Genomic DNA, 18,852 nt, shown 5'->3' on the forward strand with positions numbered 1-18,852 from the left:
GACTGTTGGGGCTGATCCTGTTGCCAGGAGAAGTGTTTGTTGTCTGGGGTTGATAATGCAGTGGTTTCATGAAGGGGGAGTATTTAGCAAAAGGACTTCTCCATGTCCCTGTACAGTCCCAGCTGGCCCAGCCTGGGGGAGTGCTCAGGACTCACCAACTGCAGCACCTTCAGCAAGAGGAGTCTGCGTGAGGGCGACCACTCACTCCTCCAGCAGGAGTGATGGAGGTATGGGGGCATCCCAGGTACACCCCCTGATCCTGGCAAAATTATGGAAAGAAGTGAATATTCGTCTCCCCAGGGTAGTGGAACATGTCAGCGCACATGGGAAGCCCAGGGGAAAATGGAGCTCCCTTGAGACAGACCCCACAAGTAACAGGACACGCAGACTGACAGGTGGGAGATGCAAAGGACAGTTCAAGGGCACTGTTTAGACCACATCCAGACACTTCAGTAGAACATGAATACTATATCTATAATTATATATAGACATGTAGACATACCTAGACATCCATGTATAGATGCATTAACAATAACATTGTCTTATATTATAGTGCAATATGACATTCTCCTTTCATTTCTTTCTGACTTTTCCTTTTGGAAAGTTCACAAAGCCACAGCCAGTTTTAGCATGGAATAATTCTGCAATGTTTCCACCCACATTTCTTGGGAAGGGACGCAATCTCAGGATACCTGATCCAGGCAAGCAGCGCTCACCAGCAGAAACTGATTCTGCCAACAGACTTTCAGCAATCTCAGTGCAGTCGAAGAAAAGGTGTCTCTTGGGCCAGATCCAGTTCACATCTTCTGCTGGGATCAGTGCTGGGAATAGAAAGAAGGGTCACTGTTTATCTCAGAGTCTGTCTGCCATCTGTGGCCTGTCAATGTAAGGAAGATCCTGAAGAAGGCCACGTTAGATCACCTGAAGTGCTTCATGTTGTTGGTGACAACACTGACATTTCTGGCATAACAAAAAAGCAGGGGGGCCTTTTTTGTGTGCTCTGAATGCTGCCATTCCCTATGCCAGTTTTAAGCAACGGGAGGGGCAGTTGTGAGGAGATGAGGCTCTGACACTGAATGCCAGTGGGCAAGGAGCAAGTGAGCACACCAGGGAGCTCCAGGACAAGGGAGTCCAAGCCGGCGCAGGGAAGAGTTAGCCTGTCAGGCAACTTGGCTTTGACAAGCCCTGGCTTTTCAAAGCGTATCTCCAGCTTTGAGCTTTTTTTACTTTTTGCTGGAGTTCAACTTCTTTCCATTGCTAGAAGGATTTCAAAGATTGTCCCTGCTTCTCACAGAGTCTTCCCCCTCTCCTTCTTTCAAAGTACCACAGGCCTCAATTTAGTTGATATGGACTTCTTTGACATGGGAAAGGGCTTATCTTTTATCACTGCAAGCTGCTTCCCCAATGGCTTGAGTTAAATCTGCTTTAATAAAAACACAGAGCTTTAGGCAATTGGGACATAAATGATTTCTCTTCTGCACTATTGAAATCCTGCTTTCTAAGTATATGTTCAATAGCATATTAGAAACAAGTCTCTAACTGGCCATAGAGTACCAAAGACTTGACTATCTAATGTAAAAAATCAGCATCATGAAAAATTTGAGAATATCAAAAAGAAGCAGGTAATTTTCAGCCATTTCCTACCCATTTAAACCCCATAGTTACAATATTATTTTTAATATTGGGAGACAGTAGTGAAATGTAAGATCATCATAAGACCAGAATAATCATCCTAAAGACAAAATAAATTAATCATTGACCTCTGTTGTTATAATGAGCATTTCACAAAAAAAAAACCATGTTGAAGTTCAATTTACTCAAGTGTTCCATGTTCTTTCTATCTCCTATAAGGCTATATTTGAAGCAGAATTTCCTTAATAAAAATGACTGCTGTACACCAGTTGCTCCAAATTATGCATATGTATGTGTTCACTAGAGCCCACGTAACTCATCATGTACAGTATCACCAGCTTCTGATGCTGGTTTTGAGTGAGACAGAGGATCAAACTCAGAGTTCTTTATTTACTCAGAAAGAAAAACAGTATATCCCCCAAATACAGACATGCAAATCTGTCAATGTATTGACAATTTTCAATGTATTTCTGGTAAAAATATAACTAGCCAACTTTTCTGTTTATGCTCTGTTATATTCAAACTACAGTAACACTTTCACTGTCGGCAAGGACGGCTTGGCTAGTCAGGGATCAAAGCAGAGCAGGTCTAAATAAAATTGCCAGTCTGGACAAGGACTGAGCCAAAATCCCTTTGAGAAGAGTCTCTTCTGTGTTTCATAATGCAACAGATGATAAGAGGAACTGAGAAGAAATGTAAAACCATCACTGACAAGACTTTGGAGACTACATACAGTTTGCAGGACTGGTTAGTAAGGAAAAATACAAGCTACATCAAGTTACACACCTAGTAATTTCCCCCAGGTGGATGGGGCACAGGGAATGAGAAAGCTCTGATGTCCTCTGGGCAGTGGCAAGAAGGTGACCCTCTTCCTGTGCTGCTGGACTGGGTGCTGGCACCACATCCCCAGGGCCCCCTGGCCACACCACTGCCCTTGCACAGCAGGGAGCGGTGGGAATGACTGCAGGAGTCCTGGGCTAAAGGTGTTTCTGCCCAGCATCCTGCTCCCTCTCTTTAGGAGGGAGAGGAAGGGGCAGATGCCCTGCATGCACTCATCTCCTAGATCTTTTAATTGTGTACCACACACATGCACACACAAACACACACTTCCATGTTGATGACTTTTTCTGCCGGCATAACTGCAGATAAAATTACAATGAGACATAATAACAATGAAAAAGCTGGCTAGAAGTCATTCCCGTATTGTAAAACAAATCCCATTTATTTTATTAATTAATTAATAAATAATTACTTATTTGCAAATACAGTTGCATCAATATAATGTGCCAATGACACACATTTTCTTGGACAGATGACTTAGGAAGGCACTGAACACCCAATGAGGAGTTGATAAAAATCCACACATGTAGGCCATTTTAATTAAACTGCAATCTCTAAAACAAATCCATCATTTTGCATGAGGAAATTTGAGCTCTTGGGACAGAGCCATGGCTGTGGGATGGCAGTCCAAGTCTGCCGTGTGACAGCTTGCGCCAGAAGTAGAAGGAGGTTCAAAGGGAGGCAGTTCTGGCCCAAGAGCCAAAGACTAGGTAAGGCAGGTTTGGCCTCAGTCACATCTGCCAAAGAAGAACCACCGCTGTAAACGAGCCTCAGGACACTCAGAAATGCAACATGCAAAAAAGGTCATGTGCAGGAGAAGGGAGCAGTGAAAGCAATGGCCCTCTGTTCCCTTCAGCCTGCTGTGCTTCTGTGCATGCAGAGAGCCTGCTGTGTTCTTTAGCCCTAACCACTGGCTGCTGGCAAGGCAGAATTCAACTTAGTTTGCCTCAGCACCTCTTTAACCTATGATTTAATGTCACTGTTGTTTGAATGGTGCAACAGTGCTTTCCTACAACTGCTTTCATGACTATTGCACGTTTCCCATAGCCCACCCCCCCAAAGAAAGAGGTCAATTCACAGCTGTCATTTTGCCTAGTAATGACCTCTTCCATCCTAGTTTCTCACAGCAGCAATGGAAAAAAAAAAAACAAAAACAACAACCCAACAAACACAAACAGAAAAGGGCAAGGAAAAAAAAAAATTGTTATTTCAAAAGATGTCATTTGTCTTCCTTTTAACACACAAAATTTTGTGTTCACCACCACAGGCATTACTGCTGTGTTATACTGATACGCAAATGCCAGTTTTATAGGTATATTAAATACATATAATATTTATATATTTATATATATTATATTGTTTATGTGCATTCATGTGTATGTTTGTACATACACACACTCCCATGGCCTAGCAAGACGTTGGCCAACAGAACGGTCTAGGCCAGAGACAGGTTTGCTGATGGGTTCATACTCAAATGGAGTCAATACCAGGCTGGGACATGGAGCAACACTTTTATAATATCTTTCACTCCTTGTGGAAAAGTGCTGTAGGGAAAGCTCTGGATATATAATGACAAACATTTTCATATTTGTTTTCAAAACTCCCCAGTTCTGTTTGTTTCATCTAGCTACAAATTCTCTAGGTCAAAACTCCCTTTGGGACAAGTGCATGTTTAGAGACACAGTTTGCTGTGAATGCAGCTCCCTTCAGCTAGCAGAAAGTATTGGCCAAAATAAAGAAATCCTACTTGAAGTGTATTAGGTGTCCAAGTTAGGACTGGCTCCTTTTCAGATACCCATGTTTCAGTTTGCCTTCACAGTAGAGTTAAAAATATACTGTTTTCCTCGCATATCTAAAAGTAGTATATTGGAGGATCTCATTCTCCACAATAAGAGTTTAAGGCGGCCCTCGAAAAAAAAGGGTGCAGAAGTGTGCATATCTACAAAACAAATGACAGTTAACCAAGCAAAAGGGATTTTTTTTTTTTAATGCGGTTGTATATTTTACCTATCAAATTACCATTTCTTTTATATCTATGCACACATACTCTGTATCCACAGTCTCCCTTTGGAAAGCATGCTTTTATCCTGTCCTCTGAGAGCCTGCCTACTTCTTGACTTGTGGCTGTTAAGGGCATTTAAATTTAATATCAAACAGGGAAAAAAAAAAAAAAAAAAAAAGGCTTGTGCACTCTGGTAGACTTTCAGATTACATAGGTTCTGTCTAAGTGTACCGTGGAAAACTTTGCTAGATCTATTTATCTATATTTTAACATGTAGATAACATTCTGCTCTGTACTGGATAGTCATTAGTCCATATACAAGGACAGCAACAGAGAAGTGCCACATCAATGGCACCACGCCAGTTTAGCAAAATATTTGTGACCAAAAAAAAGCAAAAATATTCATAATAGGAGCCATTTCCCTTAATTTAACAATTTGAAAATTGATCCTTGTCAAATTCTTTTTTATTTCTTTAAAAATGAGCCCTTTCCCAGGAGAGACTGCATTTTCTGAGTTCCAAGCCAAAGATGGTTTAAAAATTTTAATGTTTGCAGAACAGGATCATAGGATAGTTCAGGTTGCAAGAGATTTCAGGACATCTCTGGATGAACCTCCTTCTCAAGGAGGGTCAGCTCTGAGGCCAGCCCAGGTTGTTCAGGGCTGTATCCAGTCAGGTGTTGAAAGCTTTCAATGGTGGAGACTGAACAATAAATGCTTATTCAAATATGGGCATTTGGCTGAATGTGTTCAAAGCCCAAACTGAACCAGTACAAGCTTCTCATTTCCACCCCATACCTCTGCTGCAACTGTCCCTGCCAAATCACTAAATGGCAAATTTGACACAACTCTGCATAACAGGCAAAACAGATTTTAGAAAATCATTAAAGGCGAAATCCAAACCCCAATGAGATTAACAAAGAGATGCCCTTAGTGTCTGCCTAGCCCCTCTGTGGGAAATGTTTTAGCAAACAGCGCTGACAGAAGGAAGTGTGTGATGGGATCAGGACAGGTTCTGAACGCACGGCTCTGTCAGGGATGGAGGAAGGCTGGGAGCTGAGTTCAGCTTAGGGAAGGAGCCAAACCACCAAAGTGTTGGTCTGTGTCCTGAGAGCAGCCTCAGTCCTGGGAAATTAAGAATTTACTGAAGAAAATCTCTATCATAAATATTTAACTGTGAGAGTGGGGCAGTGCCTGTGTCCCATCCCAACATTGTATTTATTAGCAAAAGGCTCGATTCTTCCTTTTCTTTTTCAGGAAGTCAAAAGTCACTTCACTGAAAACAATCCGGTAAAAATAGCCTGAGATGTGAATCAGGCTGAAAGTCACTGGTATCATTCTTTCTTAGAGCTCCTGCACTTCAGTTTTAATTGGGGTAAACAGTATGAAAATGACACAGAGGAAAAGGAAACCAATACTCCAAATACAGATATTTATAAGCAGGCATATTACATTCAATTTTTCCATCTTTTCACCAAGGTTCTCTCATTATCTATGATGATAAAAAAGAGCTTATGCAAGAATGAGTGATATTTTGATACAGATCTTTCAAAGAAAAGTGATAATCCAAAGAAGCACTTTTCTAGAAATTAATACTTTGGATGTTTTTTCTCTCTCTCTCTCTTTTTTTTTTTTTTTTAGAACCACAGAATTCATAAATTCACAAGACCAAAACTAGGTACAATGTTTTTCAGGTTTTAAAAGTTAGTGCATAGTTCAGTGGGATCCTGAAAACAAAACAAAACAAAAGCACTTCAATAATAATAAGCAAAGGTCTTCTCATCCTATCAACAACAACAAAAAAATTAAATACTATTATGGGATTTCATTCAACCTTGCTCCTTACAAAAATATTTCAGGCCAAGTATCAAGAGAAGTTGAAGGTTTAAGCTGCATTATAAATAACCCCTGACTCTAAGGGAACTTATTTGGAGATTATCAAGAAATGAATTCAGCAGCATGTTAGTGGACACTGCAAAAGTATACAAGAAGTCTAGAGCAGCTGCAACTGTATTCTAGTTGTTTAAAGGGTTTTTGACATGGCTGTTGTATTGTGCATCCAGTAAGCAATCTTCTTGTCAATAACATCTGGGCAATCAATGTGTGCAAAAAAATGAATCTTGGGTTTATGGCATATTTGTAGCCACATGCTTTCTACCTGTCAATATAGTTCAAAGGCAGTGAGTGAGGAAAGTTCAGTAGATGCAGCATCTGTCCTAGGTCTCACAGGATGGACAGGATGGTCTCATACATTTTACTTTGTGTCATATATCATGCAACACATCTGGGCAAAAGGACACTTGCTTTGGCAATCCCAGCCATCATAATGGCAAAGCAGCAGCAGCAGCAAGCAGTGGCTTCATACTGTCGTATTTATTTGTTTAGCTGGCATTGCCCCTTCATCTCACTGATAATTTGGTGCTTACTCAACTTCACACTTCTTCAGAGCGATCATCACCTTGCATCTTTCAACATGGTCAGCTTTCATTTTCCTTCCACCCAAGCCACAATGAGATTCAGACATAGTGTTGTACAAACATCAAACCTGCATGTGCTTTTGTGTGCATGTGTCTGTCCAAATGGTTCTTAAAAACAGTACCTGGCATATTTTGTTACTTCAGTTTTCAAGATACTCCTTCAGCAGCAAAATCATCTAAATCGGTGAGGGACACTATGTCAGTATTTGGTGTTGGGCTCGTGTCCTTTCTTAAGTGACCTTGAGTTTCTTCAGCATCTTGACTGTAGGGGTAAGAGGCTGGTTCAATATAGGGCTGAGTATCCACAGATTCAGCATATCTGTAGTCCTGCTGGCCGTCTTCAGGTAGTTCAGCTGTTTCTCCTGGTACAGCTGGCATTAACCAGGTAGGTTCGGAGAGCTGAGAAGGTGACTTCAGCACTGCTACAGATGAAGCTGGTAAAGGCAGCACTCTAGGGTAGGAGGCATAGGGAGAATTCATAATTTCTGAAGAGGGGGGCTCGTGTAAGTTCTCTTCCGAGGAAGGGACAGAAACTTGAACATATTTGCCAGTTTCTGGGTCATAAAATGTCTTTAAATTAACTTCAGCTGGTAAATCAACTACATAGTATTGGCCAGAGTCAGGGTCTTGGAGGATTTTACGCTGGGTCGAAGAGGGTGAAGGGCTTACTGCTGATGCACCACTGGGTCTTCCAGAATGAGAAGATTTTCTCCCTACAGCATCAGTCTGCTCAGTCTGATGTTTTTTCTGCTGCTCTTGCATTTTCTTTCTCTTGCTGGCCAGCTTTTTGGCCCGCCGCAGAGCCTTTTCTGTTTTTGGTGGCACAGCAGGAGGCTTACCTGCTGCTCTCTCCCCAAGTCCCCTGGGCTCCAGTCTCTCAGCTTCCCCTGCAGAATCAGAAGGGAGATTCCTCTGTGCTGAATTAAGTATCTCTTCTGCAGACATATCAGCTTGGCTCTTTAGTGCCATGTTTAGCAAGGCAGGGTTTATAACACTCTCTTTCTCTCTTGTTAGCTTGTCTGATGATGAACTGGCAGCAATGGAGTGCATTGTGCTGCCTGACCTGGGGCTTGCAACAGCACAGCATGCAAGACTGTCTAACAAAACCGGTGCATCTTCCATATGTAGGATGTCCTCTAAAGCTTCATGGGATACAGGAGAATACATGTGGTCCTCTGATATGGAGCCAGTCACAGGGGAAATGGTCTCCCTAGTGATTATTTTTTTTGCACAAGAGCCACCTCTGCGATTAGATAAATTATGATTCTTAAAGTAATTTGTCTTTCTTTCTGTGGGATAGCTGGGTTTATTTCGTGCTTGGTCATTTTCCAGACCTAAATATGGCTGTGCTAAGCTGTGTCTTGCCTTTCTAGTCTGAGACTTCTCTTTCCTTCTGCAGACACTTTCCTCATTCATTTTCCCAACTTTATTTAACAAAGCATAAGTCTCTTCATCTTCTTCCATCAGCTTCCCTAATGAAAAGCTCTCTGTGTCTTCCAGAAGACTGGGACCTAGTGTTACTGAAGTAGATCCAGGCTCACTGGGCTCTTTCCCTCTGTCGGTTGCTCCATCCCTCACGTTCTGCAGCCCTCTGCTCCTCGATGCCGACCAGCCTGCCTCCTGGGCATGCAACATGTTCCGGTGCTGCTTGTTGTGCTCTGCTGGGGGCACAAACCTACTTTCCATTTCCTTATAACTGCTGCTCACTGTATCATCCAGGGAAAAGGACCTGAACAGGGGCAGCTTGACAGCCCTTATTACCTGAGGTGACCTGAATGTGTTATCTTTAATCATAAACAGACTGGGTTTTGTTGAGCTCGAAGATGGGGGTGTTTGTGGCTCCTCGGACCTGGGGATGGACGTGTCCCTTACACCGTTGGAAGCAGAATCCACGCTGTTGGCCTCTTCCCTTTTCTCTCTCCTTAGCTTCTCTTTCATCAAGCTACTCTGTTCATTCCCAGTAACCCTACCCTCCTTCTTCTCTGCTGCACCAGTACCAGAGCTGATAGAAGCATAATATTGCAGTTCATCTCCACCAATCTCTTTCCCTCTCTCCTTGTGGCTTTTTTTACTGTCTGCACCCATTTCACTCTTAGTCTTGTGGCTTTCTTGAAGGCATGCCTTCTGCATCAGGGGCACCAGTGGAAATGGCTCCTCGTGAAGTGGCTGCTCTACTGTGGAGACAAAAGATTGCTCCGAAGAACTACTGCTTCTTTTGCCTTGTGCTTCATGGCCAGTTACCACCATACTGGTTTGGATGTCACTGTAAGGCACATCCTCTGCTGGTGAGAGTTGATTTGGGAGTGTTTTGAAGGCAAATTCTTCATTCCAATTAGCAGCCTGTCTCTCATTTTCCTCACCCTGGACACTGGGATTTTGCACAGGCTGCCCAGCTGTTGTATCTGCAGTGTTTCTACTGAATGGCTTCAGTGCTGGATACTGCAGATGTTTCCTTAGATCAGGTTCATTTGATTCATACCTGAACAAGGGGAAGTTTTCATTACCCCTTGTGTTTTTAACCAGACCTTCATGTTTTGAGTCGTCTTGCTGCAAGTTGTCTCCAGTTTGGTAAAATAAAAGGTCCGCTGTTGTCTGGGGTGAACTCAAAGTCAGGTAATTGTCTGTAAAGTGTCTAGTTAAATCAGCTTTATTGTCCTTTTCGTGAGCACTGCCAGACAATACAGAGGCTATATCACCCAATTCATCTTTCTCTGCAATATTTTTGTTATTTTTTTCTTGTGAAGTTGACAGTGAGGCATTCATTTTTGTACTTTCCTGTATATTTTCCCTATTTTTATTTTTCTCTTCCAAGGCCCTTAACAGGGGAGAAGGAGTATAAATGCTTTTAACACGTTTACGCACATCCTTCAAGTTGAATAACAGACTCGATGCTTTCGATTTGTAACTATCCCGAGACCTGTAATCATCAAATGTGCTCCCCTCATGGTCTCTCGCTGCCGTGCTCTCAGTGGGAGGAGGTGTCAGTGGGATCAGCTCGCTTTCCAGGGGGTCCACCTCCTGTTTTGGTGGTATGATGGGTGTTAAGAGTTCGGTGATGTTGAAAGAGGGACTGATGGATCCAGGGGAGTTTACCTGTTTAGCCAGAGGAGTCACATCCAGACCAGGTTCAGCACCAGTTGCCTTTTCAGACAACGAAACCATGTCATCACTGGCTGTGAAATTCTCCTTTGAGGTCTGTCTCTTCTCTGCTGCCCCTTTTGTAGCCCTCTGTCTTCTCCATGGTGGACAACTATTGCCCAGTTGGGGACTAAGGGCCTCCTCTCTGGTTAAGGTGGCTAGGGGTCTCTGTGGAGGTGGGCTGGGTGCTTGGGACATGAGTGAGGGTGAAACCATCCTGTAGGACACAGACTGGGGTGAGACGGAGGCTTGGGACATGGCAGGAGGGGAAAGCTGAGCTGGCACTGGGGGTGGTGGCACAGGAGGGGCTTCAGGGGTAGGGGGTGTTGGGGGACGGCCCTGCTGGGTGGGGGGTGGAAGAGGAAGTGTCTGCGGGACAGGGGGTGGCCGAGGAGGACCCTGGTGCACATGGATCCTAGGGGGGGGGTGCGGGAGGAAGAGCAGCATGAAATTTGGTTTCTGAAGGGAGGGGGCCCTGAGGTACATATACAGCTGGAAGAGGGATGCTGAAAGCAGCTTCTGGTGGAGCTGGCTCCATCTGAAAATCTTTTTCCTGCTTCTTAGCAATGGTGATCTTGTCAGGTGGTAATTTCTGTTCATGTGTGCGGGATCCTTTAATACATGGTGCTTCTTCCAAGTATGCAAGACCTTCCTTTTTTGTTTTTATACCAACAAATTCCTCCTTTTCAGTCAGTTTTTTATGATGAACATTCCATGACTCAAAAGCACTATTCTCACTGTGAAGAAAATTACCTTTTTTTGCTGGCTCATTAACTTTCACACTTTTGGTTTTTAAAGCCTTTTTAGACGAACGGGAAAAATTTGACTTGGCTACTTTTGACATCTCAATCAGCACAGGATAATAACCATCAGAGCCACAGTAACTCAGGTCTATTTTATTAGGTCTTTTCTGTGGCTCATGTTTGCTGCTGAGACTGTGGCTACCATGACTAGCCTCAGAAAATTCAGAAAGTTCCTTGTGGATGCTTAAAATGTCTGTGTCATCCCAGCAAGCCATATCGTTTCCATGATTCAATTTACATTTTTGAAAGCTATTCTTAATGGGCTGCTTAAGGGCTATCAGGGAATCTCCTGACCCTTGGTCTGCAGTCTTATCAAATGTCTTAATCAATGAGGACACTTTTGAAACATGTTTATTGTTCCTTGGACCAGGGACCGGCAAATTCAGCTTTTTCCTTTCCGTGGCAAAGGTATTGTTTTTAGCAATCCTTTTCTCCTCTGGAGTACACTTTGGTAACTGCTGGAATGTTGAAGCCCATTTTGTATGTTCATTGTTTCTTGCTGTTAGTTTGTTACAGATGTTGCTTTTCTTGATGGTATGGTTTAACGTCCCTGGGTGAAATTTAGCAGAGAATTGGAGGGCGAAGTCAGGTGAAATGGCAAGATCTGGTTCATTGTAAGAGTCTTCAAGTTCTGCCACACACAAACTTTTGAAAGCCCGATCTGTGAGACTGCTCACCTCTCTGTCTGTGTCATCCAGGAGACTCCCAATACTTGAGGAGTCACTATGTCCTTCTGTATGTTTCTTATTTCCCTGCATTGTTCATGGGAGTCATGGATGAATTATCCAAAGGATTAACTTCAGGTGTCAAATAGGCAGATGATTGTGTAGGATGGTTCCAGCTGTTTGCAATTCACAAGCACAAAGTGATTCCTCCAGACGGTGCTGCTGCACATCGATTCATCTGACGGAATAGCTGAAGGAAACTTTCTTTTCTGCAAAGCCAAAAATTATAAATTACAATTTTTTTCTATATTAACCCTATTAGACAGATAGCATTTACCAGATATATCAGTCACTGACTAATTTGCTCCTACATGTATTCTAAACAAGATGCTAGCAACACAATAAACAACATGAAAAATAATTGTTATTTTGGTCAATTTGAGTAGCTCATGGTAGATAGTTTAATTTCTGGAAAATGCCATTAAAAAAAAAAAAGTGTTTTCACCTCAGATTTTTCACTTGGGCTCTTAAACAAGGATATAAGAGCCAAATTTCATGTACCTCCCTTTTCATACCTCCAACCATAAAAACTTCCAAGTGCTGTGGTGTATTTAGCTAAGAAGGTTAGCCATTTTTTTGGCCAGGAAGAATTAGTAATAAAAAGGGAGAAAAGTTACTTAATGAAAGAAAGTTTGATAAAACTCACCGGACAAGATATCATAATTATAATGTAAAATATTTTGTAAAATATAAAGTTATAGAAGATTCTATTTTCACTTACTTGTTAGCTCATGAGTGGAAAATGAAGTCTATAGAGATGAACCTGCTCGTATCAGGCTGGAGCTTTGCTGTGACAATTACCCTGAGCAGAACCCTCGTTTGAGAAAGTGGAATGGCACCACAAGTAAAGAAGATTTGCTGTGCATTAGCACGTTCCAAGCAAATATTGCTGGGGTAAAATCCTTTAGACACCCATATCCAGATACGGTTAGTTGGTATATTGAAACTGAAGAGGCTGCTAATATCAGCTTAGCCAGCAGAAGGCAGGAGTGCCTAGGGGACTCTAGTAGAGCCACTAAAGGAGCACAGGGAACATCTGGTTTCAGTTCCAGAACTGCTGAGAGCAAAAGGTAACCCATTCAACACAAGTAAAAATATCACAGCCTTCCATTAATCCCTGATTACGATGCACAGTCAGGGCCCACAGCATTGTGGGTTTTGTCTATCTCCACATCAGTATGAAGACAGGATGGGGGAATCTTTGGATGGAACAAGTATAAGCAAAATAGACCCTTCAGCTACACTTGAAATCTATACACTAAAACTCTTTAAAATTTATTCTGTAAACTCTTTAGATGATACTTATTCTCACATTCAAGGGCTTGAGCAGGGTATTTGCTAAACTACAGCAAGACTCAGTTTAAAAGCATATTCAAGAGCTAGCTAAAAGGAAAGTCCTTTTGGACTCCTCAAGGAAAGTCTGATTTGTATCTCCATTTTCTAGTACAATTGCACCATTAACTTGTGATGAGCTGAAACACCACAGTTCACATCTACAGCACCTTCCAGCTTCTACATAGGTGGAAGCTATCTCCATCTCAAGCTTGGATCCACTGTAGAACTGAGCAATGAAATCCAGATCCAGATTTCAGCCCCACCAGCTGTCCAAATCCATGATTCCACTTTGGCCCATTTCAGTGAGACTCTTGGAAAGGGCACTTTTTTCCCTATGATAACTCAGTGCTGGTCAAAGTATGAAAAGTCAGAGAAACTGGGCTTAATCACCTGAGTTACTCAGGCTCAGTTGTTTCTTCAAATGAAAACACTCCTCACCTTTTCTATTTTAAAAACCCCAAAACCTCAGCCAACCTATTTTTAGACTCAAAGTACCATAGTGAATCTTGATTCTGTCCTTCCAGCCATACAATTCCAATGACTTATGCAGAGCTACAATAGGCTTACACCAGAAATAAAGTGAGCTTAATAGAGCTTCTCCATTTTACTTTGTACAAAGATTTTTCAAAAGTGAGTTTCACTCCCCCCACTGCACATACATTTTTGTGTATAATGCAGCTAGAGAAAAAGAGAAAACAAATGAAAGGCCATCCTGCTGTTGGTTTTGATTCTTAACTGTTACATGAGTGGGAAGTACAGGTACATACCAGCCATGTAATTTGGCTTCTCATCTTTAGAACTCCCTCTCATGTTTGTATTTGGCTTCATTTCTGGCCATCTTTAGTGAGGAGGTAGAAACAGTCTAATGATGTAGATTCGACAGAAGTAGTGTCCCGGGATATTTCCGACCTTCAGCATTTTTTGATTTTAAGTGAACTCTGAAATTCGAAAACAAAGACAGTTATTTGCACAATCTGAAGATTATCTTGTGCTGTATTAATTCATGTATCTGTTCATTCACGTTTTACAATGATTTTAGGAGTAGTTTACAGGACTTCTTACTGGAAGAGGCAGGTATCCATCCCAGAGTGATAATAAGCAGATACCCTAAGGGCTTGGTAGCTTGCGGAGTGCAGTCAGGTTCCTAGCAAACAACTATTACAACCTCCAGCACTCCCTGGTAGCCCCAGCAGGGACTAACAGCTGAGTGAGCAATGGTGTCCTGGCAGGCTGCCCATTGCAAAGGCTGGGTGACGTCTCCAGGCTAAAAAGAGGGGTTATGCCAGATGACTTCTTCCCTGCTGCTGTCTATGTCCCTGCCGTGCCACCCTTTCAGAGGGACTGTGGAGGAAAATGTGTGCCTTCACTCCACCCGTATATGACTTCTTGCTGTCAACAAGTATAGACGGATGTCATTCTGGTGGACTGGGAACTAATGCAGCTGAGGTTTGAAAGTCCATCCTTTTCACTGTCCCTGTTGTAAAGGAGAGGAAAGGTCGACAGCTGGGATGGTGAGGAGCACTAAACAAAACATCTTTTTGCTTCCATGCACGAACCAGAGTCAGGAGGTGCTAAAGGAAAGCTCAGCTATGGTGAATGTGCGTTGCTGCCATTCTTATGCTGTGGAGACCCCCAAGGTTCAGACTAGTTTGTTTAATCTTTGCTAGAATATATCCATTTCCTACAAGGAGAACTGCCTGGCCCTGAGGTAATGCAAATAGTACATAGCTGTAGATACAGTAGATTTTCCTGAAGTAAGGGTCTCCTCTAAGAGAGCTTTTGTGTCAGCCCATGGTATTCAAAACGCACTGCCAAAAGCGGCAACAAGGGCTCACCCACTGGGATGGTCTCCTACACCTTACCTAAGAAAGGACAGTTGTCAGTCTTAGTTTAGGGACAAGCCTGTACCAGTCGGAGCTTTTTGTGGTTTAAGATGTCTGAGTAAATAAAAGTAAAAATCAAAGAAAAAAACCACAACGATATGTCTGGTTGCCGCCAGATTTAAAGGGCATCCTCATTGCAGAGATGTGTACTCAGTTATCTCTTTGCTCAGAGGTTAAATTACAATTATTTTACTGCTTCTGTGATACTCTTAACTGTGCAAAGCCGATACAGCCATGGGAGATTGTTATTATGTTCTGGCTTGCTCATGAACAGGGCTGTTGACTAAATTCCAGTAGCACAATGTTTATCACTATTTATCAGTGGTGGTGCCTGAACTAGGAGGAAGCTTGGCTTTCAGATCTCATGGGCAGAGGTCTGAAGAAACATCTTGTAAACTGACAACATTTGATGAAAAGTGAGTAAGGTAACAATAAACATGGATATCATGATGTAATCTCAGCAATTATTTTCCTAGATGGAGTCACTGTTACCAAAAAACCTCAGCACCACTGATTAAAAAAGAATAGCAACTGCCACTGTCTCTGAAACCTTTGTGAAGATCCTTGTCTCTCCTGGCCATAATACTGGTACTTAGGCAGTGTAATGTTTCAAGCTGGAAAAGCTGTATCTACACCAAGCATTTGAGGTGCAGATCACTGCCAAGACAGGACTGAAACAGCAGCACTGTACTGATCTCTCTATCCCTTGTATAGGTATGATGGCAACTTCTGAACTTGGCAAAGAAGCTGTTCATAGCTGGTTTAATAACCTGGTCAAGTCCCATTTCTTTACTTTTTTTTGACAAACATGGCAGCCAGCAAGCAAGGTGCAGTGTTTGAGCTTATGTCAGGATTCAGCTAGTTAAAATATTTAAGGATGCCTGAATTTGGGCTGTTTTCAAGACAGAGGAAAGCAACACCAGCCATTTGGAACTGTTTGGGAAATGCTAAGAAACAAGTGAGGTGTTTGCAGTAGGCATCACCTGATATGAACTACCAAAAAAGCTTGCATGAATGTACAGATTTCAACAAGGTTAATCAGAAACCAACCTTTCCTCTCTTTTAAATAGGAGGCTTTTTTCAGTGGCTCTCTTAAGTGCCTAGCAAGTTGTGATGAGGAGGTTAAATTACAGAGACTATTCCTGGCCTGGCACAGACTGAATGTCAACTTTTTTCACTAGACAGGAGCTGGGCAAAACAGCAAACTTGGTTGGAGTGTGTGACATCACTGCTGTTGCAATATATAAAGGGCCAGTTGGTTTCTCCACCCCCTTTAGGCTGGTATTTGGCTGAAATGTTGTGCCATGAGACATTGCGGTGGCATTTTGGCAGCGCCCTTGGGAGTTTCATAGCAGTCTGAAGTCAGCAGTACTGCATTCTCCTTGATGATGGGAAAAGAAGGGAGAGAGAGGGAAGGTTTATTTTTTTAAAATCCTTGTGAGCTGGTTTCTTCATGTAGTGCTCTCTGTATCACATCCATCCACAGCTCCAGCCCAAACTCACAGCCCTGTGATGACTGCTGGTTGAGGTTTATTCAGTGGCATGCTCTACTCATATGCATGTTGCTGCTGATGTTGCTCTGGGCTTCTAGGGGCTCATCATGACAAACAGTGTTCTTACCATGAGAAATAGGAGAATACCTAAACATCCCTTGCTCTGGGCTGCCTGGACTACATGGGCTGGTCATATCGAGCTGTATTGAGCCAAATGTTCCCTCTGATCTGTCATGTTGCCTGGGAAGCTCCAGGCACACTGCCTCTCTGAGCAGCCCTTGGGGAGAGGATCACAACACCCCCCACCAAGGAGGGGAGCTGCCTGGCAAGAGAGACAGTGGTGCTCCAGACACAGTTCCCCAAACTGTCAAGAAAGGCAATTTCTGGATTAAGATGGTGATAAAGTGAAAGCTATTAGCACAAGCTTCCATTTCCCTCATCCAACAAGATCACTTTAATCTATGCTTTGTGGTCATAAAGGGTGGTCAAAGTGAATTCTCCTGCTTAGGGGAAGGGAATTTTCTCAAGTACAAATACCTGCTCCACCTGATGGAGGGTGGAGAACTAGGTCAGTCCAGCTTAGGGTGAAGATCTCAAACAGCGACAGAAGTAATTAGCATAGGACGAGGTGACCTCAGCTATTCCAGCATCAGATCTATGATCATTGCACTGGGAAGCAAGGTGAAGGAACCATGTGTCTGGACCAAACCAGTGTAGACTGGGGTCCATTCCCCTTGAGGATTTGGCCCAGCAATTGTGTCTCGAACAGCTTGTCCTGGGCCAGAGAAGAGGAGAGACTGTTCTTGACTTTGGGCCAACTTCTGTTCTCAGTTACACTGGTATAAATCTAGAGTCATTTTACTGACGTCAGTAGAATAACTGAGAACAGAATTGGTGACTCTAAATACATCTACTTCCTAAGCCGACACTGGTGCACTATCCAGAAGGCTACCTAAGTAACTGTAACCACAGTAAAGTGAAATTCAACATCTCTGAAGAGCCAAACCTCACCCCCATGTGGCATTCAGACCAGCATGCAAAGGCATTTGGAACCAATACCACATTGCTATGCCACCAAATCATGTCCTCTGGACAATTCTGATTTTCTAACCTGTATCACTATCCTGGTTTTGGCTGGGATAGAGTTAATTTTCTAACTAGCAGCTGATATAATGCTGTGTTTTGGATTTAGGATGAGAATAATGTTGATAATACACGAATATTTTAGCTGTGCTAAGCAGTCAAGGACTTTTCAGCTTCTCATACTGCCCTGCCAACAAGAAGACGGGGGGCACCCAAGAAGCTGGGAGGGGACACAGCCAGGCCAGCTGAGCCAGAATGGCCAATGGGATATTCCATACCATATGATGTCATGCTCAGCATATAACTGGGGGAGTTGGCTGGGAGGCAGTTTGGCTGGAGAACTAGCTGAGCATTGATTTCAGGTGGCGAGCAATTTTGCTGTGCGTTACTTGTTTTGTATATTCTATTATTACTATTATTTTCCTTTTCTGTCATATTAAACTGTCTTTATCTCAACCCATGAGTTTTACCTTTTTCTTTTCAGTTCTCTCTCCCATCCCACTGGGCAAGGAGGGAGTGAGTGAATGGCTGTGTGGTTCTTTTAGCTGCCTGCTGAGTTAAGTCATGACAATCACTCACCACTGACAACAGCAGTAAATTTGGGATAAAGTAATTTTGCTCTTTTCTGCAATATACACTAGAATATCTACACCTAAGAGTGGTGTGGTAGGTGTTGTGCAGTCCCAGACTGGACCAGCAGAGCTGGCTGGCAGTCTGAATCACCATCCTATGGACACTGTAATCTTTTGGAAATGTGTTCATGTGATGGGAGGATGTTCTTATTTAGATTGTTTTTGAAATTTCACATGGAATAAAGATTCTGAAGAAAAAATAAATTATAAATTTCAAAATTACATTCAGAATCTTAAAAAATACCTTTCATTTCAGATTATTGGCCTATTTTTACACTATAGGCCATAAGAAGTAGCATGTAATATATACCATAATAGCAAAAATAGTATATTATTACTGTCCTTAAGTCAGAGGTGTACTATTTGATAGTAACTGAAACATTTCATTTTATTTTCCACATCAAACAATACTCTGATGGTATTGCAAGAGAGTGTGATCTTGTTTTGAAATTTCCCTAAGTAAATATTCCAAGTGATAAAAGAAAAAAAATCCAATTATCTTTCTAGGGGAAATGTCATTAAAATGAATATGATTGTGATTTTATTTGTTTAATCAAACCATTTTTTTCTGAAGAAGAACATCTGAAGTCTTTTCCTCTCAGCGAGCTCTACTGAAGCTAGCGCATCTGTTGCCATAGGAGCTGCAACCAGGGACTCATCAGACTCACAGCTCAAGGAAGGTCAGTGCAACCTGGTGGAAGTATGAATGTGAGGAGGGAGCGTATTTAGTTAATGACCTTGTGTTATGTATCCTGCTCTGTGTCCTTTCCCCAAAGAATGTGAACCTCTTCCAGGCCCCAGCTGGAATGCT

The 18,852-nt window shown here is 42.5% G+C and overlaps 1 protein-coding gene across 1 annotated transcript in view; it reads right to left on the bottom strand.

Annotated features, from left to right (window-relative positions):
- Nucleotides 1-2,833: 2,833 nt before the first annotated feature.
- Nucleotides 2,834-18,852, bottom strand: part of C7H10orf71 (chromosome 7 C10orf71 homolog) — a 33,334-nt gene continuing 17,315 nt past the window's right edge. The window contains 3 exon segments of the mRNA XM_010306328.2: nt 2,834-10,513; nt 10,515-11,824; nt 13,718-13,888. Coding sequence (XP_010304630.2) covers nt 7,097-10,513; nt 10,515-11,648 — 4,551 coding nt within the window. The 5' untranslated portion in view covers nt 11,649-11,824; nt 13,718-13,888 and the 3' untranslated portion in view covers nt 2,834-7,096.

The sequence above is a fragment of the Balearica regulorum genome, chromosome 7 (genome assembly GCF_011004875.1).
Source record: "Balearica regulorum gibbericeps isolate bBalReg1 chromosome 7, bBalReg1.pri, whole genome shotgun sequence".
NCBI lineage: Eukaryota > Metazoa > Chordata > Aves > Gruiformes > Gruidae > Balearica > Balearica regulorum.